The 24,507-nt window shown below is 52.6% G+C and overlaps 1 protein-coding gene across 1 annotated transcript in view; it reads left to right on the top strand.

Moving 5' to 3' along the window:
* Window positions 1–24,507, top strand: part of DCHS1 (dachsous cadherin-related 1) — a 34,786-nt gene that overhangs the window by 1,981 nt on the left and 8,298 nt on the right. Inside the window, 16 exon segments of the mRNA XM_036860977.1 lie at window positions 12,205–14,112; window positions 19,812–20,000; window positions 20,091–20,322; window positions 20,454–20,690; window positions 21,022–22,047; window positions 22,268–22,461; window positions 22,672–22,768; window positions 22,871–22,992; window positions 22,994–23,029; window positions 23,236–23,260; window positions 23,263–23,343; window positions 23,346–23,378; window positions 23,381–23,478; window positions 23,481–23,558; window positions 23,561–24,101; window positions 24,195–24,434. Coding sequence (XP_036716872.1) covers window positions 12,325–14,112; window positions 19,812–20,000; window positions 20,091–20,322; window positions 20,454–20,690; window positions 21,022–22,047; window positions 22,268–22,461; window positions 22,672–22,768; window positions 22,871–22,992; window positions 22,994–23,029; window positions 23,236–23,260; window positions 23,263–23,343; window positions 23,346–23,378; window positions 23,381–23,478; window positions 23,481–23,558; window positions 23,561–24,101; window positions 24,195–24,434 — 5,017 coding nt within the window. The 5' untranslated portion in view covers window positions 12,205–12,324.

Raw genomic sequence — 24,507 nt, 5'->3', positions numbered from 1 at the left:
CACAAAGTCTCAATCCTAGCTGCAATGATTTCTCAACCACACCAAGTTATGCTTCTATAAATTCACGCTTCTATAAATTGCACCCTCAACTGGGCCCTCCATAAATAAATAGATGAAATTTTTTCTATTTTTTCACATCCCTCATTGTTTTCAGCAGATTAATTAGTCAACTCGCTGGATGATTTATTCTGCAAACACCTACTAAGCACCTACTCTGTGCCAGGCAGTGTGGTAGGTGCTGGCATTACAAGGGTGAACAAAATAGACATGGTCCTTGCCCATATGGAGCTTACAGGCTATGGGGTGAGCTCTGTACCATGGCAGCACATAGCAGGGAAACCTGAGCCCTTGTAGGGAGACCAGAAGAGGCTTTTGGAAGGAAGTGACATTTAAGCTGAAGCTTGATAGATACATAGGGAGTCTACCAAGCAAAGGAGAGGTGGAGGTGAGGTGGAGTGGGTGGAAAATATGCCAAGCCTAGGGAGCCGCAATGGAAAGCCCACATGTAAGAAAGTATTGTATGTCTGAGGGAAAAAGCAATCCAGTGAGCCTGGCACTAGTAGCATGACGTGAGGGCAGGTCACAGAGTCTGGGAGAGGTAATGAAGGGTTAGTTAGGTCATGCAGTTCTTGTAGGTCATATGAGAGCTTATGGAAGCCAAGAATAATTGAAAATCACCAAATCATTTGAAGCTGTGGTGTGATATGATCAGATCTGTCTTATAAATACCACTCTGACAGCAGTGTGGTGACTGGAGGGAGGAGTCTGAAAAGAAAGGGATAGTTGGCTGTTGCAAGAACCCAGGAGGGGATAATGCTGGTCTGAACTGGAGGAGTGGCAGTAGAGGACGAGGAAGTAGATAGTTTCAAGAATTCTTTAGGCAGTGGGGTCAGAAGGGCTCAGTGACAGAATGGATGTGGAGGCTGAAGGAAAGGGGGGAAGGAAGAGTAGACATGACAGACACACCTGGTCTGTCGGCCACTCGGAAAATTGAGGCCATCCAGTTTGAATTCCCTCGGCTGTTGCAGATCCCACCCCCTTCGGCCTCACTTGACAAATTACTCTGAGTCTTATCCATGTGTCTAGTTTCTCCCTCTGTACCCGTTCCTCCTGTGAGCACATGAAGAGCCTCCAGGCTCTCCTACCTTCTAGGTTATAATACCTCTCCAGGTATTAACCCCGTAATACCTGACTAGCTAAGACGCTTTCTCACGTTGCCTCACTGCCACATTTTGTGAAAGGGTCTTCCGCACAGAGCTGTTCCCACCTCCTCACTTCCCATTTACTCCTGCCCCATCCAATGTAACTGCTCTCCCTAAGAGAACATGACCTCTCACCTGCCAAATTTAGGGGCTCTTTTCAAAACTCCTCAACTGCTTGACCTCTTGGCAGGGTCCAGCATTGTTGACTGTTTTTTTCTCTTTGAATCATTCTTATGCCTTTTGAGCCACTATTTTATTCTGTCAATATTTAATGAGCTCACTGCTAGGTGGTGGGGATACTGTAATAGAAGACACTATTCTATACCTACCCTTGGCAAGGGAGACAGACAAACAGATAATACAGTAGGGTGGGATCTGTGCATCTCTCTTTCAGAGCACCTCCTGGCTGTTCCTTCTCAGTCTGCTTTGGGGGCTCCCTTGGGTGGCCCCTAAATGTTACTGTTTATTAGGGTTCTGGCTTGGACCTTCTTATTGTCTCACTGTATACACCCCTCTTGGTCATCTGTCTCATTCATTTTCAGGGCTTTAATTATCATCTGTATAAGCTGATGACTCCCAAATATCTATCTCTTCCAGACCTCTCTTCTGACCCCCAGACCTGCAGGTCTGCTTCCTACCTGATCTTTACTATAGAGTCCATAAACCCCTTAACATGTCCAGACCTCATCTCATCATTCCTTCCTCCCCCAAGCCACCATCCCCACTCAGTTATCAAGCTACCAACCCAGAAATTAACCGTAGCCACTCCCTTCTCCACATGTCCCATAACCCAGAAAGTCATTGGGACCTGTTGGTTCTACTTCCTTTCCAGCTGTCTCTGATATCCCATCCTCTTTTATCCATGGCCTCAGCTACTGCCTTCACCATCTTTTCACATGAATTACTTCAAGAGCCTCTTAACTTGTCTCCCTAGACGTCTACTCTTCCCTCTTCCAATCCAGTCTTCTCATTGCGGCTCTCCCTAAAGTGCAAATCCAGCCACGGCATTCCCTGCTCAGCATTCTTTAGTATCCTACCACTGTCTTGGGTGAGATCTCTACTTTAAGGAGGCTTAGGAGGTCTGTCATGACCTGACTCCCCCAGCCTCCCCACCCTCTCCCATTTCCATAGCTCCCTCACATTGCAAGTTCCAGCCATACTGAATTCCTTGTAGTTCCCCAAAGACACTGCATTCTTCCATGCTTCTGGCCCTTTGCACATACTGCCTGGAAAAGCCTTTTACTCCCTTTGTCTCCTGGCTAACCCCTTCCCATCCTCAGCTCTAGTCTCAAACCCTGCCTCTCCTGACCACCAGGCAAGCCTGGGACCCTCTTGTCTCACTGTTGTCATTACCTCTTCCCTTTCTGTCTCTCTGCCTGGGCTGGGATATCCTTAATGACAAGGTTGTATATTATTCATCTTCATGTCCCCGGACCCCTCTACAGATGCTTGGCAATGAACAGATGAATGAATGAATGAGGCACCTCACAGCACCTCCCTCACCCTCATTCACTCTTCAGAAGACTCACCCCTGGTCTCAGCTGCCCACACAGTAGAGACATTTTCACACACGCCCACTTACCCACTAGAGACATTTCCACTCCCCTCCCCCACAAGTTGTCCTTCCTCACCCTACTGTCTCTCCTCTTCTCTCTCTTTCACCTGGACTTCTCTTTTCCTGGATCCTCTTCCTCTCCCCTATTGTACTTTATTTCCCTTTCATTCAGCTAGCAAATATTTAACAAACACCAGAAATTTGCAGATCCAAATCTACTGGGCCACGTGCCTGTTGGGGTTCTTGGAGGGAGTGGAAGACGAGGAAGCTGTGACATGCCACCAGGCCACAGGACTACAGTGCCTCTCCATCTGCTCTACTCCACCAGGCCCCCTTCCCTGGGGGTGCCACGGGCTGCTCCTTCCTCTAACACCCCCTCACATACAGCACTCTGAGCCCTCCTACTCCTGGCACCCAGGCCCCTGCTCCTCCCTGTATCAGGTTCCCAGATACTTGTGCCCTCTTCTTCCTCTTCCTTTTGCCTGTCAGTGGTGACAGAAGCAAGACTGGACTATCTGATGCCCCGGTACCTGCAAGCAAAAGCCCCTCCCATGGGTTCATGGTATTGGATCCCATCTTTTTCCTGGTTTCCTGCTGCCTGCCCCTTCCTTCAGCTCCGGTGTCAGTGTTTCCAGGTAATCCTCTGACTTCCGGGCATTTCAACCTCTGCCACTTAGGAGAGGCTTCTCGGTTCCTGTGTCCCCTGGTGAGAGGGCACCTCCTTCCAGCAGTCCCACCTAGAACCCCCAGGCCTGAGTCAGGATGCCCCTCTGTGTTCGCTTAGCACAGTGGAGTGCCCTGTTTATGTTTTTCTGTCTAAGCTGCTCCGTGGAAGTAGCTGTTTCCTCTCAGAGCCTAGAACACACTCTCATATGCTTGGTGAGGAAGGAGGAAAGGGAGGAAAGGAAGCGGGGGTGGGGGGTACACCTCACACCTTCCAGCCTCACCATTTACCACCTGGATGACCTTAGCTTCTCTGAGCTTCCCTTTCCTCAGCTGAATATGGAGGTAACAGTAAGAGAGTTGTTCTGAGGATTGAGAAAGAAAACAACTATTAAGTGCTCAACTCTTAACTTAGTTCATTTTACTTCCAAGATCTCAGTCCCTCTACTACTCTCTCCTTCTCCTCCACCTCTTGCTTCCCCAGACTCGTTCTTCCCTCTACGTCTCCAGCTTCTCTGCTAGCTCCAGCCTCATTGGCCTCCTCTGCAGCCCGGACTCTACTTGTGAGAGTCAGATCTTAAGACCAGGTCCTTGCTGCTCATCCCACCACTGTAGCTCCCTCCCCCTGCCCTGCCCATCCCTGCCCAGGCCTCCCTACCTGTGAACACCATGAAGGCAGGGACGCGATCTGTCCAGGTCACTGCTATGTCTCTAGTGCCTAGTATGGTGTCTGGCACATGGTAGGTCTTCAATAGGTACTTATTGAATAAATCTATTAGTGAATCATTTCACACACATGCCCTGGGCCCACCTCTCCTATTTTTCCCTTTGTCTCCTGGAGACCTCCAAGCATCCTCTGGTCACTTCCCCTCTAACCACCTGACCCCATGCCCACCTGACCCTCAACCTGGACTCAGAACTGCCTCGTCACTGATCACCTCCTGCTCCGACCCACCTTGCATATACTGCTGGAGTTACTCTCCTACACGCAGCTCTGCTCAGGCTGCTTCCCTGTTTGGTTGCCTGGCCACTTACATGAACGTTTATCAGGCTGTTCCGAGCCCTCCAGCAGAGAAGCAATATTGTGGAAGAGAAAGCACTAGCTTTGGAGTCCATCAGAGCTATGTTCCAGATGTTTCTCTGCTACCTAGTCTGAGCCTCAGTCTCCTCATCTGTAGAATAACACTTATCCCAGGGTTATTGTGAGTGTCTGGCACGCAATAGCAGCCAACATTTATTGAGCCTTCACTGTATACCAGCCACTGCTAAGTTTTTTGTCATTCTTTCATATCAACCATATAAAGTAGGCACTTTAATCCCCATTTTACAAAAGAAGAAACTTAGGTCTAGAAAGGTTAAACGGTTTTCCCAGGATTTCACTGTAAGTGGCGGAGTCAGAATTTGAACTCGAGTCTGTCAGACAGCAGAGCCCATCTTCTTAACCACTGTAATAATAGTTCATGCTTGTGTACTTACACAAGCATGTTTGTGTTCACGCTTATGTGTGCTTACTGTGTGCAACACACTATTCTAACTGCGAATACACTGTAGTATTATTATTGTCCCTATTTTTTTTATGTGGACCATTTTTTTAAAGTCTTTATTGAATTTGTTACAACACTGCTTCTGTTTTATGTTTTTCTGTTTTTTGGCCATGAGGTGTGTGGGATCCTAGCTCCCTGACCAAGGGTCGAACCCGCCCCCCCTGCATTGGAAGGCGAAATCCTAACCACTGGACCACCAGGGAAGTCCCTGTCCCTATTTTATAAATGAGGAAATGGAAGCACTGAGCATTTCAGTGGCTCACCCAAGATTACACAGCTAGCAAGTGAGAAGCTGGGGAGAAATCCCAGAGTTGGTTTACCCCCAGAGTCCATGTCTTCATCACTGTCTGGTCCTACCTCACTATGATACATTGCCTCCATTTTCTAGGAGTGCAGTAAGCATGTGTTGATGAATGAATCTATACTGACATCTGGTCTATGGCTAGTTGTTAGTTGATTCATTCTCTATCAGTTCCCATTGCAGGAGGCTTGCTCCCTTAGGACTCTCCTGAAACGATTCTCCCCAAGATCACTATGACCTCCTGACTGCTAAAACCAGTGGCCGCTTCTCAGTCTTCATCTTTCTTGACCTTTCAGCAGCATTGGACACTATCGCTCTCTCCGTCCTTGTTGAAATGCTCCCTCCTTTAACTTCTGAGCTACGGCCTCCTTCTCTTTCTCCTCCAAGAAGAATAACGCTCTCCTCAGTCTGCCCCTTGAATGTGACTTTTCCCCAGGGCTCTGTCGTAGACTCTCTTTTCGCTCTACATGTCCTACCTGATGGATCTCCATACCCATGGCTATGAGTTACTCCTTGATTGGTCCAAATCCATCTCCAACCCAGACCTCTCTCCTAAGCTCCAGACCTGCAAATCCAACTGTGTTTGGGACATCTCCATGGGGAGACCTCAACAGGAACCCCGAAAATGGCTTCTCTTCTGTGGTGTCCTAATGGCACCACATTAGTAATCAGGCCAGAACCCTGGAGTCAGTCTAGAGCCCTTCCATTCCCTCACCCTTCCTGAAGGGCTGGTGGCCAAATCTTGTTAACTTCACCTCCTCACATCTTTCTTCTCTGTGTCCTCTCTGTCCCGCTACTGCTGACCTGGGTTACAAACACCTTGTCCTTGGTGTCCCTCCTCCCATAGGTTCTCTTCTCCAGGCCTCCATTGTCTTCCTAGGTCTCTCCCCTGAAATTTCTTCCTCTCTTCATCTTTCCCTTCTCCATGAATCTCAGGCAGTATGGAGTGCATAGTCCTGGGATCAAATCAAGGCTGTGTTAACTCAGGACAGTTGTTTCACTCCGAGCCCCAGTTTCCTCAGTGGAAGGTGGGATGCCTTCTTCACGCGGTTGTTACGATGATAAAATAAGGCACCGTCTATGAATTGCCAGCACACTAACAGTTCAGAAAAGAAACTTTCCCTCTGCCTTCTCTGCTCACATCCATCCCCGGCCTCTCCCTGAGGTGCCTAATGGGACCAGTCCTCAGGAGGGACAGAGCCAGGCCCGGACACTGCCCTGGCCACCCATCCATGAGGTTGTCCTGGGGACATCCAAGAAGCCAGCTTGTCAGCCTTCTCCTCCCTCCTCCCCTACTAACGCCTCCTCTCCTCTTTACCCCCTTCCACCCACTCCCCAGCCCTAGCTCCCGCCTTTATTTACCGACCCCCACCTCTCCAGCCCAGCTGTTCCTGTCTCTGACGTGCCTCCCCTTTCTGTATGAACTCCGCTCACTCTTTCCTTTGCTGACACACGCTCTCCCTCAGTCCTGCTCCGAGTCATCCCCCATGAGAACTCTCGCCTCTCTTCCTCTCCTTTATGCCTGGCCCTGTATCTCCACCTCCCTTTGCTCACCAAAGCTACCCTCTTCTTCCTCCACTTCTGGGCCAATCTGCCTTTTGCAGCCCCCTCCTCACCCTGTTGTCTTTCTGGTCTCAGCCCCTCCCTGGCTCTGGGACAGGAAGTTGAGGGAGGAGACCTGTGAGGTACCAGCTCCCCCAGCCTGCTTCCCCTCTGCACCTTGGGCCATTCCTCTGCGTCCTTCTGGAGCACCCTTTCCCTTATGGTCCCCCTACGACTCCCCCACAGCCCACCTCTTTCCTCTCCCATGTTCTCCCTGCTCCCAGGTCCTATAGACGCACAGCCTGCTGGTGGGGTGGGGGGGAGATTGACATCACATTGCAGGCCCCAATGAACAGTCTCGCCCCTCCCCCTCCTAATGAGAACCAGCTGTGGTTCCAGAGGCCCAGATGTGGGGCTAGAGGGGGAGAGCAGGATGGAGCCAGAGGACAGAGTAACAGGACCGGGACAGGGTGAGGGCATGTAGCAAGGCAGAACTGGGTGGGGGAAGAGATGTGACCAATCTGGGGGCAGAAAGAAGACAGATCTGGGTAGGAGGCAGGACAGATTGGGGAAAGAGACAAGATGGATGGCTTAGGCCAGGTCTGGGGGAAGGGATGGGACAAACCTGGAGAGGGAAAGAGACAGGAACAGAGAGGAGGAGCAAGTCTTGGGGAAGAAGCAGTGAGAAACAGTGGACAGATGGGGAGATGGTGCTGAGAAGAGAGTTGGAGAGAGGATGAGACAGTCTCGGGAGAGAGTCTGGAGTTCGAGTTTGGAACTAGAAGCCCTGGAGCAGGAAGTGATGAAGCATAGTCCAGACAGGCCCCAGGGACCTCGAGGTCACAGCTGCAGCCGCAGAGCTGACCACGAGTGCCCCAACAGCGTGTGTGAGAGCGTGCCGGCGTGTGGGTGCATCTGCAAGTGTGTGCGCGGGCCTGCCAGCGTGAGTCTGTGCAGGGGTGAAAGTGGTTTGTCTGTGTCCATGAGAGGGAGGGGGTGTGAGTGTGCCTGTGTGTATGTGTGCGTGTGCATGTGTGCGCGCGCCTGTTTGAGGCCCGCGAGAAAGTGTCTTTCTGTGTGTATGTGTCTGTGTGGGCAAAAGCATGCCTGTGTGTGTTTGCATGTGTGCCTGCATGTGTGTGGGGGGTGGGGGAAGGTTCCAGGTGAATGAACATGCCCATCTGTGTGAGTGAGCATCTGTGTGATGCTCCTCTGTGAGGCTGGGTGTCTCTGTGTATGTCAGAGTAGCTCCTGTCTATGTGAGTATGTGTGTTGAGTGTGCCCGTCTGCATGTAAGTCTGTGCATCTGTGTGCCTGGCTGTGTGTGGGTCTGTGACTTCGTGAGTAGGCACCTTTGTGCATCCACTGTGAGGGTGTATGGGGGAGTTTGCATTGAACAGGGACCCAGGAGGGCACCAGGGTCTACACGGGTTGGGAGAAGGGACATCTGCCTGGGCCTGAATCCCTCCTCCTCAAGGCTGATCATTCACCTGAGTTTTATCTCATACCATTCATACATCCTTTCATTCAGAAAATGTATTGATCATGTGCTATGTGCCATGCTCTGTGCTACACACAAAGGTGAATAAGATACAGTCCTGGCCCTCAAACAGCTGACATTCTGGGTTGGGGACAAAGAATCCTAACACAGAATGTAAGAAGTACATTGACCTCACTATCCATTATCCCCACTCTGCTTTCTCTCCACTGACTGATTAAATGAATAGGACCAATTCCTAACCCTTGACCCCTAACCCAGTCTCTAGGCCTAGATCCCTGCCCCGGCCACTGCGCCATCTCTCTACACACAGCCTCTCCCCTCTCTGAGTCAGGCCTGTGTTCACTCTGACCTTCTTGTTCTGAATTCCTCTGATCTGTTATTCCATGTGGAAGCTCCACAGACTTCACAGACTTGAGCCTTGGGGAGAGGGGTCTTAGTAAATCTTAGAACTCTGAAGCCAGGGATGGTGTTGGGAACCGAGGAGAGAGCATCTACCAAATGCCCAACTCTGAGCTCCTTGTTTCCATTGCCTGTAACTCTCCTAAAACCCCACAAAGTAGGCATTAACATGGCCATTATATAGCTTAGGAAAATAACACTCAGATTGGACTCAAAGCCAGCTCAAGCTCCAGAGTCCCAGCTCTTTTCATTGCCTCACACAGATGGGAGAGATGGGGGTTGGAAGTGTAAGCAGAGGGTCAGAAACTCTCATCCCTTGGGAGGACAGGAAGTCCTAGAGCAGAGCGAATCTAGAAAGACCAAAGGACACACTTCTGCAGCCATTTCTACGGCCACACTCCTGACCATGGTGCCTCAGGGGCACGGGCTCACACGCGTTTGTGTGTGTTGTCTGAGTTGGCGTGTCCAGGGACGTTTCTCCCTGTGTCAGTAGGTGAGGGTGGTGGTGTGCAGTTATGAGGTTCTGCACATTTGTTCAGCACTGATTGCCTGCTCTCGTGATACCTCTACGAACTGCTGGAGAACCAGAAACTAACTAAGACCCTCAAGCTGCTGTCCTCAAGGAGCTTTCAGTTCGGTGTAGGGGGAGGGGTGTGACGGGCAGACACATGAACAAATCAGGGCTGCTGTGCAATTTATGGTCAGTGTGCATCAAAAGCAGTGAGAGCCCAGTAGGGGCTACCATAGGCACTGCAGGGAGGTCAGCGAGATATCATAGAAGAGTCCACAGAAGACAGGATATTTGAATGGGATCTTGAAGTTTGAGTAGGGGATGGCCAATTGGACAGGACTTTTAAAGGATATCTCAGGACAAGAGCATGGTGCATACAAGGCAAGGAGTTGGGAAGGATCAGGTGATGGATTTAGTGTTGGAATGCAGGGTGCAGTGGGGGAAGGTGAGTGTGGGGCACAGTGGAGAGGTTGGCAGGGCTCAGGTCAGGAAGATATATTAAGGAGGTTGGGCTTTGTCTTGCGAAAAGAAGTTCTATACCTAGTGTCCATGAACCCGTGAAACTGCAGACACAGTTTGGGTGTATGTGCATCTGCATTTTTTTGTCCGTAATGGGCAGCAGTTTTCTGCCGTCAGTAATGGCAAACCAGTGGAAGCCTTTTGTCGGGACTGGTTTGGTGAGAGTTGTGAGGATAGCTCTGGTCAGGTGGACATGGATCAGAGGGTCCAATCCAGGAGGCATGGGGGCCAGGAAAGGGCAGTGGCAGGAATCGAAAAGAGGGATGACAGTGCTTGGACTGGGACAGCAGCAGTGTGGAAACATAGGAAAGGGCAGACTTGAGACATGTCTAGTTAAGATGGTCAGGTTCTGAAGACTAATTGGAAATCAGGACTGAAGAAAAGCAAGGAAAGCAAGGAGAGTTTCTGAGCGGTGGTGCTGTTCACAGGAAAGGGAATGGAGGAAGAAAATCAGGTTGAGGTGAAGGTTGGGGATACATTGTAAGGAAGTCCATTGTATGGATGGACATGTGTCTCCAGTGCTCTCCAGAGCTGGAGATTGCAAAGTCATCAGCACATAGACGGTACATAAAATGATTGATACATTTGAACTGAAGGCATGGGAGTGGATAAGATCACCCAGGCAGTGTGGTAAGTGGGAAAACATGCGGCCCTGGACTGAGTCCTGAGGAGCACCAGTTTTTAAGGGCAGAGGAAGAACTTGCCCAGGGGACTTTAGAGTGGACATAGAAGTACAATGGAAGCAAGAGGTGGGGGGTCACCATGGGAGGCCAGGAGGGCTAGGCTTCAAGAAGCCAGTGATCAGTGTTTCAGTGTTCCAGAATGATCCAGCAAGAAGATAACAAAGTGTCCATTGGATGTAGAGTATAGCGATGATTTGAAGCTTAGTGAAAGCAGTGTCACAGGAGAGGAAGACTCTCTGTGTAGATGGAGGAGGGGGTGAGAGGTGAGAAATTGGAGGAAGTGAACAAACCTTTCAGAGAGGGCAACGTCTCCACGGATTCTGCTCTCACTCAGTCCTTAAAGGCCTTCATGGGGCTTTAGGCCTCCTCCTTCTTGAACGTCAGCAGCATTTGAAGCCCTGGCTCCCTTAGTCACAGAGGCACCGCCCTTCCCTGGATTTCTTTCTCTGTCTCTCTCTCTCTGGCCAGTTAATGCTGCCTTTGTCCAGCTAATGGTTCAGGCCTGAAATCTGCCCATCATCCTTGACTCCTCCCACTCCCTCATCCCCTGCCTCAAGCCATCATCAAGCCCTGCCTGTTCTACCTGCGAAACGTCCCGCAGAGCTATCCGCTTCTCCCCATTTTCATTGCTAACACTCAACCAATTCACCGTCAGTTCACCCTCACCTGGACTCCCCCAAGTGTGTTATCAGGGCTGTCCTAAGATAACCTTCCCATCTGTGTGATCCTTGTTTACAAAGGGGCAGCAATAGAGATCTTCACAAGACGTAAGTCATATTGCAGCACCCACTCTTAAGATGCTTTCATGGCTTCCATTTGTCCTCGGCATAAAGTCAGAATCATCAGTATGGCCTACGAGCCCCTGCCCATTTCATACCTTCTACCCCAGCACTCTACACCTCACACACATTGTGCCCTACCTGCCCCCAGACACCCTCAGCCCTTTCTTGACTGCAGACTCTAAGCCTCCCATTCAGTTCCCTCTTCTGAATGTTCTTCTCTCGTTTCTGTATCTCCCTTCTCCGCCCACCATTGTCTAGCAAACACCTACATTAAGTAGATCCTGACTTGAATGTCGCTTCCTCAGAGAAGCACTCCCTGATTCCCTGACTCCCTGACTGTGGTAAGCCCCTCCTATACCTATGCCTTCACAGCTCCCCGCACTTCTCCCTCACAGCTCTTATCACACTTCTAATTACTTGTCCAATTCCTGGACTGTTTCCTTTATTCTGAGGTGTCTCCAGTGCCTCCACATAATAGGTGCTCAATCTCTTGTTGAATAGAGAGGGAAGTAGGGCTAAAGGTATATATATATAGAGAGAGAGAGAGAGAGAAGAGAGAAAGAGAGAGAGAGAGAGACTTCAGCATAGTTAAATGTTGGTAGAAGGCTCTGGCAGAGAGGACAATGTTGAGATTCGGGTGAGGTTGCCAAGCACATGATTACTGAGGTATTAATCCTGGATGAGAAGAAAAATGAGAAAGAATTGGCCACATGTTTAAGTCTACAGATGGAAGGAAGGGAGTCTGAAGGCATTTAGGTCTGAACAATAGGAAAAAACAATCTGCTGGGGGGTGGAGGGGGGACAGGAATCAGAGTGGGATGGGACCTGCCAGGTAAAGACTGGAGGGGGTCCTGAGGAGCTTCCTGGGCCCCAGACGGTATGAGGCAGCACAAGGGCCCGCGGGGGGACTGAGCATGCTTGAGTCCTGGTGTGGCCTAGACCCCAGCCTGGACGGTTGATTCCTCCTCCATCATGACCTTTTTGCTTCCGATTTTCTCCCAGGTCAGGAATCGTGAGCTGGAGTCGGGGTCCAAGTTGGATCTGATCCAAAGCCTGAGATCAAGCTGGGCCCGGAGCCTGGCCTGGAGCTGGAGCCCAAGCCACAGCTGGACTGGCCCTGTCATGCAGAAGGAGCGGGGCATTGCACCTTCTTGCCCAGGCATGCAGAGCCCCAGGCCCCTACCCCTGCTATCACTGCTGCTGCTGCTCCTGGGTGCGGGGGTGCCAGGCGCCTGGGGTCAGGCTGGGAGCTTGGACCTGCAGATTGATGAGGAGCAGCCAGCGGGCACACTGATCGGGGACATCAGTGCAGGGCTTCCAGCAGGCACGGCAGCACCTCCCATGTACTTCATCTCCGCCCAGGAGGGCAGCGGTGTGGGCACAGACCTGGCCATTGACGAACACAGTGGGGTGGTCCGTACAGCCCGAGTCTTGGACCGCGAGCGGCGGGATCGCTACCGCTTCACTGCAGTCACTCCTGATGGCGCCACCGTGGAAGTTACCGTGCGAGTGGCTGACATCAATGACCACGCTCCAGCCTTCCCACAGGCTCGAGCTGTCCTGCAGATACCTGAGCATACAGCTCTTGGCACCCGCTACCCACTGGAGCCTGCTCGTGATGCAGACGCTGGCCGCCTAGGAACCCAGGGCTATGCGCTGTCTGGTGATGGGGCTGGAGAGATCTTCCGGCTGGAGACACGTCCTGGTCCAGATGGGGCCCCAGTGCCTGAGCTGGTAGTTACCGGGGAGCTGGACCGAGAGAACCGCTCACACTACGTGCTGCAACTGGAGGCCTACGACGGTGGTTCACCACCCCGGAGGGCCCAGGCCCTACTGGACGTGACATTGCTGGACATCAATGACCATGCCCCAGCTTTCAATCAGAGCCGCTACCACGCTGTGGTGTCCGAGAGCCTGGCCCCCGGCAGTCCTGTCTTGCAGGTGTATGCCTCTGATGCCGATGCCGGTGCCAATGGGGCTGTAACTTACGAGATCAACCGGAGGCAGAGCGAGGGTGACGGACCCTTCTCCATCGACGCACACACGGGGCTCCTGCGGCTGGAGCGGCCACTGGACTTCGAGCAACGGCGGGTCCATGAACTGGTGGTACAGGCACGGGATGGAGGGGCTCACCCTGAGCTGGGCTCGGCCTTTGTGACCGTGCACGTGCGAGATGCCAATGACAATCAGCCCTCTATGACTGTCATCTTCCTGAGTGCGGATGGCTCCCCCCGAGTGTCTGAGGCTGCCCCCCCTGGCCAGCTTGTTGCTCGAATCTCTGTGTCAGACCCAGATGATGGTGACTTTGCCCATGTCAATGTGTCCCTGGAGGGTGGAGAGGGCCACTTTGCGCTCAGCACCCAGGACAGCGTCATCTACCTGGTGTGCGTGGCTCGGCAGCTGGATCGAGAGGAAAGGGATGCCTATAACTTGCGAGTTACTGCCACAGACTCAGGCTCACCCCCGCTGCGAGCCGAGGCTGCCTTTGTGCTGCATGTCACTGATGTCAACGACAACGCCCCTGCCTTTGACCGCCAGCTCTACCGACCCGAGCCCCTGCCTGAGGTTGCGCTGCCTGGGAGCTTCGTGGTGCGAGTGATGGCCCGGGATCCTGACCAGGGCACCAACGGTCAGGTCACCTATAGCCTGGTCCCAGGTGCCCACACCCGCTGGTTCTCCATCGATCCCACTTCAGGCATCATCACCACAGCTGCTTCACTGGACTATGAGTTGGAACCACAGCCACAGCTAATTGTGGTGGCCACGGATGGGGGCTTGCCCCCTCTCACCTCCTCTGCCACAGTGAGTGTGGCCTTGCAGGATGTGAATGATAATGAGCCGCAGTTCCAGAGGACTTTCTACAATGCCTCCTTGCCTGAGGGCACCCAGCCCGGAACCTGCTTCCTGCAGGTGGGTAAGCCCCCGCACACAGCAGGATGATTCTGTGGGCAGGAGTGGATCAGAGGGTCACAGGGGACCTCAGAGCAGGAACCAAGCCTTGCAGGTGCCATCTGTTGATGGTGACATATGCCAGAGGGTTCGGTCCTACTTGGTGAGCTCCACAGTCTGTGCAGAGGGTGAGGATTAATGAGAAGATAAGAAAGCAGGGTGCAAGAGCTGGGCCAGGTAATCTTGGCAGTTGAGAGAATTAAGATTGGATATAGAGAAAATGTGTCCTGTGGTGGCAGGAAGTGAGAGAGGACTCTTTAAAGTTTCAAAGTTGTTCTGCAGGGCAGAGACGGAGATTCTGCACACCCATGTGGCTCCTGTTCCCCAAGGGAGATGCCAGCATTTACAGAGCTCTCCAACCCTAGTCTAGTGCTGAGGTGTCCTGGAATACACTCCCATCCCTGCCCTTGGAACTGAGCCTTGATGGGACACTTGGGCTCAGGCACGAGGATGAGAGACAACAAGAAGTATCGAGTGAGATCCCAATGTCCAGAGCAGGAAGACCTCTCAGAGGAAAAGGCAGGAGCCCTGGACAGGCTGTGGGAGCCACAGACTTCCTGCAAGTCAGGCTTGGAGGAGATGGGTGGAGCATGAAACTGGAGAGGCAGGCTGAGGCCAAACTGCAGAAGTCCTTGGACACCAAGCCATGAGGGGTTAGGACTTTACTTGGAAGGCAAAAGAGGTCACTGAACTTCTTTGAGGCAGAAAAGGCATGATCAGATTCGGTTTCGGTTTTTTTTCAGGACTTTATGTTTTGGGGGCAGTTTTAGATTCATAGCAATATTGAGTGGAGGGTACAGATTTCTCATATACCCCATGCCCCCACTCATAGCCTCACGCATTATCAACATCCCACACCAGAGTGGTACATTTGTTACAACAGATGAACCTACATTGACACATCATTGTCAGCCAAGTCCATAGTTTACATTAGAGTTCACTCTTGGTGTTATACATTCTATGGGTTTCGACAAAAGTATAAAGTATATGTATAATGGACATATATAATGACATACACTATAGTATTATAGAGAGTAGTTTCACTGCCCTAAAAATCCTCTGTTCTCTACCTATTCATCCCTCCCTCCTCACTACAGATTGTTTTTTTGTTTGTTTTTTGGCCATGCCACACAGCATATGGGATCTTAGTTCCCAACCAGGGATCAAACCCGTGCTCCCTGCATGGAAGTGCACAGTCTTAACTACTGGGACCGCCAGGGAAGTCCCATTTTTGTATTTTTTTTTTTTGGGGGAAGCTAACTTGCTTTAGCTTTAGTGAAAGAGAGATTAGATCAATGGTAAGTGATACATTCAAAAATTAACTTACCCACTGTAAGCTTGGCACTCTGCTGGGCCCTGAGAACAAAGAAAGGAAACAGTCTTATTCCCAGGCCAGTCCCAGTCTAGGCAAGGAGACACACCAGTAACTAGTAATGCATCAGGCTGCATATGAGGTGCTATGGAAGCCTAAAGGCAGACCTTTGCAGAAGCAATGAGACTTTGCCAAGTGAATAACATGGGGTATGAGGACAGGGACTCCAAGGCCACAGAAAGAGCTACAGAACATCATGATGTGTTCACGGAACTGCGTTGTTCAAGTTGGCCTCGACTGTGCTGATGAAAAAGAGTTATGGGGAGATGAGACAAGCGAGTAGACAGGGAACAGATGACAAGCTTTGACTTTATTTTAAAAATCATAGGGAGCCATTGAGAGGCTCTAGGCAAATCTGATATGTCTTTTGGAAAGATTGCTTTGGCTGCCCCATGGAATTTGGATGCAGAAGAGGAGACTGGAGGCAGGGTGGTCTCTTAGGAGATTCGTGCTTGAAGTCTTTATGTCTCAGAAGTCCACCAGATCCCTGAGCATCTTCTAGGAGCTGCCTGTTGGCCTAGACTTTCAGGCCAGTGCCTAGGCCTGGCTGACCTCCTGTCTGGCCAGACTCTGGGTACTTGCCTGCCTACTGCTGTCCAGCTCCCACCCACTCTCCCATGTGTTTACTCTCCCTCTTGGCCCAGGACCAATGGGCTGTGGCTTCCAAACGTCTTCCCTCCTCACTAGTGCCTGAAGCAAGAGGGCATCTCTCCAGGTGGTTTCCTGGAGTTTTTACTAGTAGTAATCACAGGGAAGCAGGGGTAAAAATGACCGTTGGGTGTTCATAACTGTTACAAGAAGTCTTAATATTTGATTTATTCAATATTCATTTATCAACTATCTGCCATGTGCCTGTCATTGTATTAGGGACACAGAATACAGTAATGACTGAGTAACCCCTACCTAATTCATGGAGTTTATAGTCTAGAGGTGAGATTCATATGCAGAGAAACAGTTTTATTCCAATAATAAAAACTTCTATATGGGGATATTCATGAGGTACAGATAGGCAGTTGGAATGTTTTCTCAAAAGAAAGGACCTTTGAGCTGAGACTTAAAAGATGAGCAGGAGCTGATGAGGGGACGAGATAAGGGAAGGGTTGAAGCAGAGGTGACACGCAGAGAGAAGTGGAAGAGCTTGACTTGTCTGACTCGTTCAAGGGCCTACAAGTGGCTCGGTATCTCTGGAATTTAAGGTGGGAGATGAGACTGCAGGAGGCCAGACAGTGAGGAGTCAAGCCAAGCCAAGGAGTTTGAGCATTTTTCTTTAGGGGACACTGAAGATATTTGGGTAGAGGAATAATATGATATTTGTTTTCTCAAAAGATGCTTTTATTAGTTAGTGTAGAGCAGTGGTTCACAACGGCTGGTGATTTTGCCCTCTGGAGGGGACATTTGGCAATGTTTAGAGACATTTTTGGTTGTCACAACTGGTGGGATCTATTGGTATCTAGTGGATAGAGATGCTGTCAACATCCTATAAATGCATATGACAGCACCACAACAAAGAATTATCTGATCCAAAATGTCAGTCATGCCAAGGTTGAGAAGTCCTGGTATGGAGGACAGATTGGAGGGTCAGACACCTATGAGAAGGGAGCTACAGTAGTCCAGGGGAGAGATGACTCAGGCCCAAGTCAGGACAGTGATAACGGCGATGGAGAGGAACAGACAAATAGGAGGGATAATGAGGATTTACTTAGTCCCTGCTTGACTGATATGCCAAGAGAGGAAAAGGGAAGAACAGATTTCTGGCTCGAGCAACTGCGTGGATGGAGGAATCATTAGAGAGGGGTTGGAATTATCATGAGTTTAGTTTAGGACAGGTTGGATTTAAGGTGCTTGTGGGACGTCCAAGTGGAGATGTTGAGCAGGCATCTGGATGTACAAGTTTGGAGCACAGAGGAGTGGTCTGGGTCAAAGTACAGATGATGGTCAAAGCCACAGCAGTGGAAGAGAAGGCCCTCAGAGTGTGTAGAATGAGAAGAGGCCAAGGAAAGATTCCAGAGAACAACAGTGTATAACATACAGAGTAAGGAGAGGTGGAGGAAGGCTGGGGGTGGGGAAGCAGTGGGAGGAGAAGCAGGAGAGCACAGTATCAAAGTGTCAAAGCAGGAGCGACACCTGGGAAGGATGTCAGCATGGGGCAGATGAAGTAAGTTTGTGGTCTGCTAGGAATTTTAGAGAGTTCACAGATGAGGGTCTTTATTTTCTCCTTGCACTAGTGCATTTGATGAGAGCTAGGGGTGGGGTGGGGACAAGAGGAGAGAGATGAGGTTAGTTACAGCTTTCAGGCAGAGCTGGAAGCGGGAGCTGACCAAGGTTGGACTATGAAGCAAGGCTGAGAGTCTGCTGAAAATGGAGACTGCATTTGCACTAGGACCTCCGAGCAGGGGCTGCACAGGCCAGAAAATTCACTTCTGCCTTGGTCATTTCCAGTCAACGGCCCCTGCGCCTTTTGGGGTCACTTCCTGACAACTTCTCTTGACCACTATTTATTGCTTTCTTCCTGCAGCGAGTCAGAGGGCAGAGGTCTTTAACAGCTTCTGGAGATGGTGCGGCAGCTGTGCCGCAGCCCGCCAGGCTGATCCAGGGGCAAGTTTGTCTCCTGGGATATCCAGGCCCACGGCCACAGTAAAGAGTTGGGGCAGGAGCTGTTTCCAGGATTCAGCACGGCAAGGTCTTAGTGTCTCTCAGGAGGGTAAACAATGGCACAAATCACTTCTGTCAAAGGCCTGGGCAACAATCAGAAGTCCTTGGCTAGGCTTCTCTCTGAGCAACATTTTCTGGCCAAGAAAGGGGAACTCTCCAGCTTCCTTTTGCAGCATATCATGACCCTGAGGCCCGTGTAGCCACAAAGAGTACTTTGTCACAAGCTACAGCAGTCTGCACCAGCTAACCCACTATTGAGGGCCTAATGTACACCCAATTTATAAAACTTAGTTTGAAAGAAGCTTTTGTTGTAAGGCAGGGCAATCCGAATGTCTGTTTACTCAATGAACAAATATACATAGAGTACCTACTGTGTGCCTGGCCCTGTCCTAGGCTCAGAAGCTTTCGGAATTTTGTCTCCTGCTGATCTGGCTCTGAAATGTTCAGAGGCTCCTGACATTGGTGTCCAGTCATGAACTCTTCCTGAGCCAGTCTGGGAGATGCCTGAGAAGTCACCAGGAAAACCTTCCCCTATTTCTTAGTTTTGGGGAGCCCCTGGAACGTAATGACCTCGGTATTCTCCTATAGACCTGCAGTTCTCCCTTTCTCATTTCCAGTGAGGTTGGCTTGAGAGATGAAGGGGTGCTAAAGGTGCATGAGCCACACCCCATAAATTCACAGTGCAGATCCTGATCACTCCAGTTACCAGAGCTGAGTATCCATCAGATCCCACTTTATAACCAAACTCAGTAAAGAGAAGGCCTGTAACATCAGTCTCAATAACTCTGTTGGTCAGCCAGTTCTCTGACTGGAGTGATTATGAGACTCGGTGATGGTTATTAACTCCCTGTGACCCACCTGGAATTTGCTATCACAGCCCTTAGCACTCCCCTTTTAAGTACAGTTGGTCCTCATCATTTGCAGATTCTGTATTTGTGAATTCGCCAACTCTCTAAAATTTATTTGTAACCCTGAATCAATACTCATGGAGCTTTCGCAGTCATTCCCGGACATGTGCAGAAGGATGGAAAATTCAAGTCTCTCAACAAGCACATTCCCGGCTGAGGTCGAACAAGGCAATGCTCTGCCTTCATGTTACAGCTCTTACATGGTAAACAAGGGTCCTTTTCGTGGTCTATTTAATGCCACGTTTTTTGCATTTTTGTGCTTTTTGTTTGGTGATTTTGCTGTATAAAATGGTCCCCAACTGTAGTGCTGAAGTGATGTCTGTTTTCCTAAACACAAGAAGGCTGTGCTGTGCCTTATGGAGAAAATACATGTGTTAGATAAGTTTCATTTAGTTATGAGTTGTGCCATTGGCCATGAATTCAGTGTTAATGAACCAACAATATATATTAAATAAGGTGCCTTTAAACAGAAACACACATAAAACAAAGTTCTATATTGACCAGTTGACAAAAATGTTGTGATCAGAGTCTCACAGGAACCTAACGCAGGTGGTGAGGTCTGAGCTGGGTTTGGATTTTGGCCCGTGTCCTACTAGTCCCTTCTGTGTGTCCACCATCCAAAGACTCTGGGCACCAACTGGCCCAGGGCCTTCTCCTTCCAATTGCCACTTAGTTATGGCTTTTCTGGCCAAGAAGATGGGGCATTACTCACCCCAGCCTCTCCCCAGGTGACAGCCACAGATGCAGACAGTGGCCCATTTGGCCTCCTCTCCTATTCCTTGGGTGCCGGACTTGGGGCCTCGGGGTCTCCCCCATTCCGCATCGATGCCCACAGTGGCGACGTGTGCACGACCCGGACCCTGGACCGCGATCAGGGGCCCTCAAGCTTCGACTTCACTGTGACAGCTGTGGATGGGGTGAGTGGACAGTCTGTGGGCAGACTGGGGTAGGGCATTCACCAGGGCCAATCAAGGGCCACCTGACTTAATGGCTGCATGTCTCACCAGGGAGGCCTCAAGTCTATGGTGTATGTGAAGGTGTTTGTGTCAGACGAGAATGACAACCCACCTCAGTTTTATCCACGGGAGTATGCTGCCAGTCTGAGCGCCCACAGTACACCAGGCACAGCTGTGCTGAGGGTGCGTGCCCATGACCCTGACCAGGGACCCCATGGGCGACTCTCCTACCACATCCTGGCTGGCAATAGCCCCCCACTATTTGCCTTGGATCAGCACTCAGGTGAGGATCTTCACATTCCCAGGGCTTGCCTCCCCATCTGCCTAAATGAAGTACTGCCTGCACCCCACCCCGCAACCTTTCCAGCTCTATTCTGTTTCCCTATACATCTCCACTTCTGTCCCTCCTCTCAGGGCTGTTGACGGTAGCCTGGCCCTTGGCCAGACGGGCCAATTCCGTGGTGCAGCTGGAGATCGGGGCTCAGGATGGAGGTGGCCTGCAGGCAGAGCCCAGTGCCCGAGTCAACATCAGCATTGTGCCTGGAACTCCCATACCACCAGTATTTGAGCAACTACAGTATGTCTTTTCTGTGCCAGAGGATGTGCCACCAGGCACCAGTGTGGGCGTAGTCCAAGCACACAATCCATCAGGTATCACTTATCATTATATCCATTCGGTGCCATACCCAGACACCCCAACATAACCCTCGAGTATCACACCACTGATAGCCCCAATACAAAACACTCTGGTTCCAATCCCCGCCACCTCCTTGGGCATGGTACAGGCACTCTGCTTCATCCCCAGGTACATGAATATCACCCTGGTGCCACCCGGCTTCTCTGCCAACACCTGCCCCTCCCCCTAATACTTTGAAAGGCCCAGGTGTGGGCACTGCCTAGCCCTTTCGGGGATCAGAGTCTGGGCCCCAACTCAATAGGTGCCCCCCCATCTCTTTTCTGACCCTTCTTTCCTCTTCCCTAGGTCGCCTGGGGCCTGTGACCCTCACCCTATCAGGTGGGGATCCCCGAGGACTCTTCTCCCTAGATGGGGCCACAGGGCTGTTACAAACGCTTCGAGCTCTGGACCGGGAGCTGCTGGGACCAGTGCTAGAGCTGGAGGTACGGGCAGGCAGTGGAGTGCCCCCGGCTTTCGCTGTAGCTCGGGTGCGTGTGCTGCTGGATGATGTGAATGACAACTCCCCTGCCTTCCCTGCACCTGAAGACACGGTGTTGCTGCCACCAAGCACTGCCCCAGGGACCCCCATCTATACACTGCGGGCTCTGGACCCCGACTCAGGCGTTAACAGTCGAGTCACCTTTACCCTGCTTGCTGGGGGTGGTGGGGCCTTCACTGTGGACCCCACCACAGGCCACATACTGCTTATGGGACCTCTGGGGCCTCCAGGGGGGCCAGCCCATGAACTGGAGCTGGAAGCCCGGGATGGCGGCTCCCCACCCCGCACCAGCCACTTTCGACTGCGGGTGGTGGTACAGGACTTGGGGACCCGTGGGCTGGCTCCCCACTTCGACAGCCCAACCTACCGTGTGGACCTGCCCTCAGGCACCACCCCTGGAACTCAAGTCCTGCAAGTGCAGGCTCGAGCACCAGATGGGGGCCCTGTCACCTACCGCCTTGCAGCAGATGGGCCAAGTAGCCCCTTTGGCCTGGAACCACAGAGTGGGTGGCTATGGGTGCGAGCAGCACTGGACCGTGAGGCCCAGGAGTTATACACACTGAAAGTAATGGCAGTGTCTGGGTCCAAAGCTGAGTTGGGGCAGCAGACAGCCACAGCCACCGTGAGGGTCAGCATCCTCAACCAGAATGACCACAGTCCCCGCTTGTCTGAGGAGCCCACCTTCCTGGCTGTGGCTGAGAACCAGCCCCCAGGGACCAGTGTGGGCCGGGTCTTTGCCACTGACCGAGACTCAGGACCCAATGGACGTCTGACCTACAGCCTGCGACAGCTGTCAGAAGACAGCAAGGCCTTCCGCATCCACCCCCAGACTGGTGAGCACTGGAACCCAAAATCTGAGACCCCATAGCCTCATCCTCAGACTGGTGAACACCCAGACACGCTCCCCAGAGCCTGGCCATGAGGACCAGGACTGAGCTGGAGTTTTACCCGGGCATTCCCTTCCACACTCCCCAAACCCCGGCCTCTCACGGACCTCAGGCTCTGCATCCCTAGCTACCCCATACATGATCTCTATCTGTCCTGCACTCCCAGGAGAGGTTACCACACTCCAAACTCTGGACCGTGAGCGGCAGAGCAGCTACCAGCTCCTGGTGCAGGTGCAGGATGGGGGGAGCCCACCCCGCAGTGTCACAGGCACCGTACACATTGCAGTGCTCGACCTCAATGACAACAGCCCCACCTTCCTGCAGGCTTCAGGGGCTGCTGGTGGGGGCCTCCCTGTACAGGTATGTGAAGCTGCAGGACTCTGCCCTGAAGAAGTAAGAGGGTATGTGGGTCTCTGCTTAGAGCTGTAGGTGTAAGTAAGAGAGACAGCGTCTTGGAACAGGTTTGAGAGCAAAAAAGGGGCTCTGCCTGCACATAGGTGATGGGAACTCCATCCTGAGTAGTCTCAAGAACAGGAAGGAGACAACTGTAGATGAGCTGTGTTCCCACAGGTACCAGATGGTGTGCCTCCAGGAACACTGGTGACAACTCTGCAGGCCAGGGATCCGGATGAGGGGGAGAATGGAACAATCCTGTACATGCTAACTGGTATGGGGGCTGGAGAGAAGGGAGTTGGTGGGTGATGGCAGGCCCTCATGACATGCCCAGCTCTGGAACCCGAGGCCTCACCCTTCCTCTGCCTGTCCCCAGGTCCTGGCTCAGAGCTCTTCTCTCTGCACCCTCACTCAGGGGAGCTGCTCACTGCAGCACCCCTGGTCCGAGCAGAGCGGCCTCACTATGTGCTGACGCTAAGCGCTCACGACCAAGGGAGCCCCCCCTCGGAGCTCCAGCCTCCAGCTGCCTGGTGCAGTATGGCTTGCCCTTCCTCCATCTGTACACGTTCTCCTTGGTCACCAGTGTGGGCACCCCCCTCCAAGAGAGCATCTTCCTAAGTCCTTGCACCCTCTCCTCTAGTCAGGCCACTCTGACCGCCCTTCCTGCTATCAGCAGGCCAGCCCAGATTCCCGTTTACATGGGTCCGCCTGATTCCGTACTCCCTCCTGGGTTCACAACAGGTGCTTCCCTCAGCTCGCTCGGCTGAGCTCCACCGGAAACCTCAGACCAAGACCCGGCCGAACCTGTGCCTGTCGTGCTGACCGTGAAAGCAGCCGAGGGGCTCCAGCCCGCTCTCTGTTGGGCTCGGTGGCGCCGCCAGAGCCGGCGGGGTGGGCGCACTCACCTACACACTGGTGGGCGGCGCCGACCCGGAGGGCACATTCGCGCTGGACGCGGCGTCTGGGCGCTTTGTACCTGGCGCGGACCCATGGACTTCGAGGCGGGCCCGGCGTGGCGCGCGCTCACAGTGCGCGCCGAGGGGCACGGGAGGCGCGGGCGCGCGGCATGCTGCGAGTGCAGGTACGCGTGCAGGACGAGAACGAGCATGCGCCGGCCTTCGCGCGTGACCCACTGGCTCTGGCGCTTCCGGAGAACCCAGAGCCGGGCGCAGCGCTGTACACTTTCCGGGCGTCGGACGCCGACGGCCCGGGCCCCAACAGCGACGTGCGCTACCGTCTGCTGCGCCAGGAGCCGCCCGTGCCCGCGCTTCGCCTGGACTCACGCACCGGGGCGCTCAGCGCCCCGAGAGGCCTGGACCGGGAGACCACTCCCGCTCTGCTGCTGCTCGTGGAAGCCACCGACCGGCCTGCCAATGCCAGCCGCCGCCGCGCAGCACGCGTTTCCGCGCGCGTCTTTGTCACGGATGAGAATGACAACGCCCCGGTCTTTGCGTCGCCCTCACGTGTGCGCCTCTCGGAGGATCAGCCGCCGGGGCCCGCAGCGCTGCATGTGGTAGCCCGGGACCCGGACCTGGGCGAGGCTGCACGCGTGTCATATCGCCTGGCAGCTGGTGGGGACGGCTACTTCCGGCTACACCCCAGTACCGGGGAGTTGGGCCGGCGGTGGCGGGGGACGAGGAGGGTGCTGACGTGGGGCGAGTGTTGAGGTTTCCTTCCAACCCGCCCTACCGCTCCACTAGGAGCGCTGTCCGTGGTGCGGTCCCTGGACCGTGAACAGCGAGCTGAGTTCGTGCTGACTGTGGTGGCCTCCGACCATGGCTCCCCGCCGCGCTCAGCCACGCAGCTCCTGACTGTCAGTGTCGCCGACGTCAACGACGAGGCACCCGCTTTCCAACAGCAGGAGTACAGCGTCCTCTTGCGTGAGAACAGCCCGCCTGGCACATCTCTGCTCACTCTGCAGGCAACCGACCCAGACCTGGGTAAGGCCTGGGGGGATGAGTTGAAAGAGGGATGGACTGGGTCAAGAAAGGGTATATTCACCCTCTGATCTTC

Source organism: Balaenoptera musculus, chromosome 8 (genome assembly GCF_009873245.2).
Source record: "Balaenoptera musculus isolate JJ_BM4_2016_0621 chromosome 8, mBalMus1.pri.v3, whole genome shotgun sequence".
Classification (NCBI taxonomy): Eukaryota; Metazoa; Chordata; class Mammalia; order Artiodactyla; family Balaenopteridae; genus Balaenoptera; species Balaenoptera musculus.
Note: the sequence above shows the minus strand (reverse complement) of the source record. Positions and strands in the feature narration are given on the sequence as shown.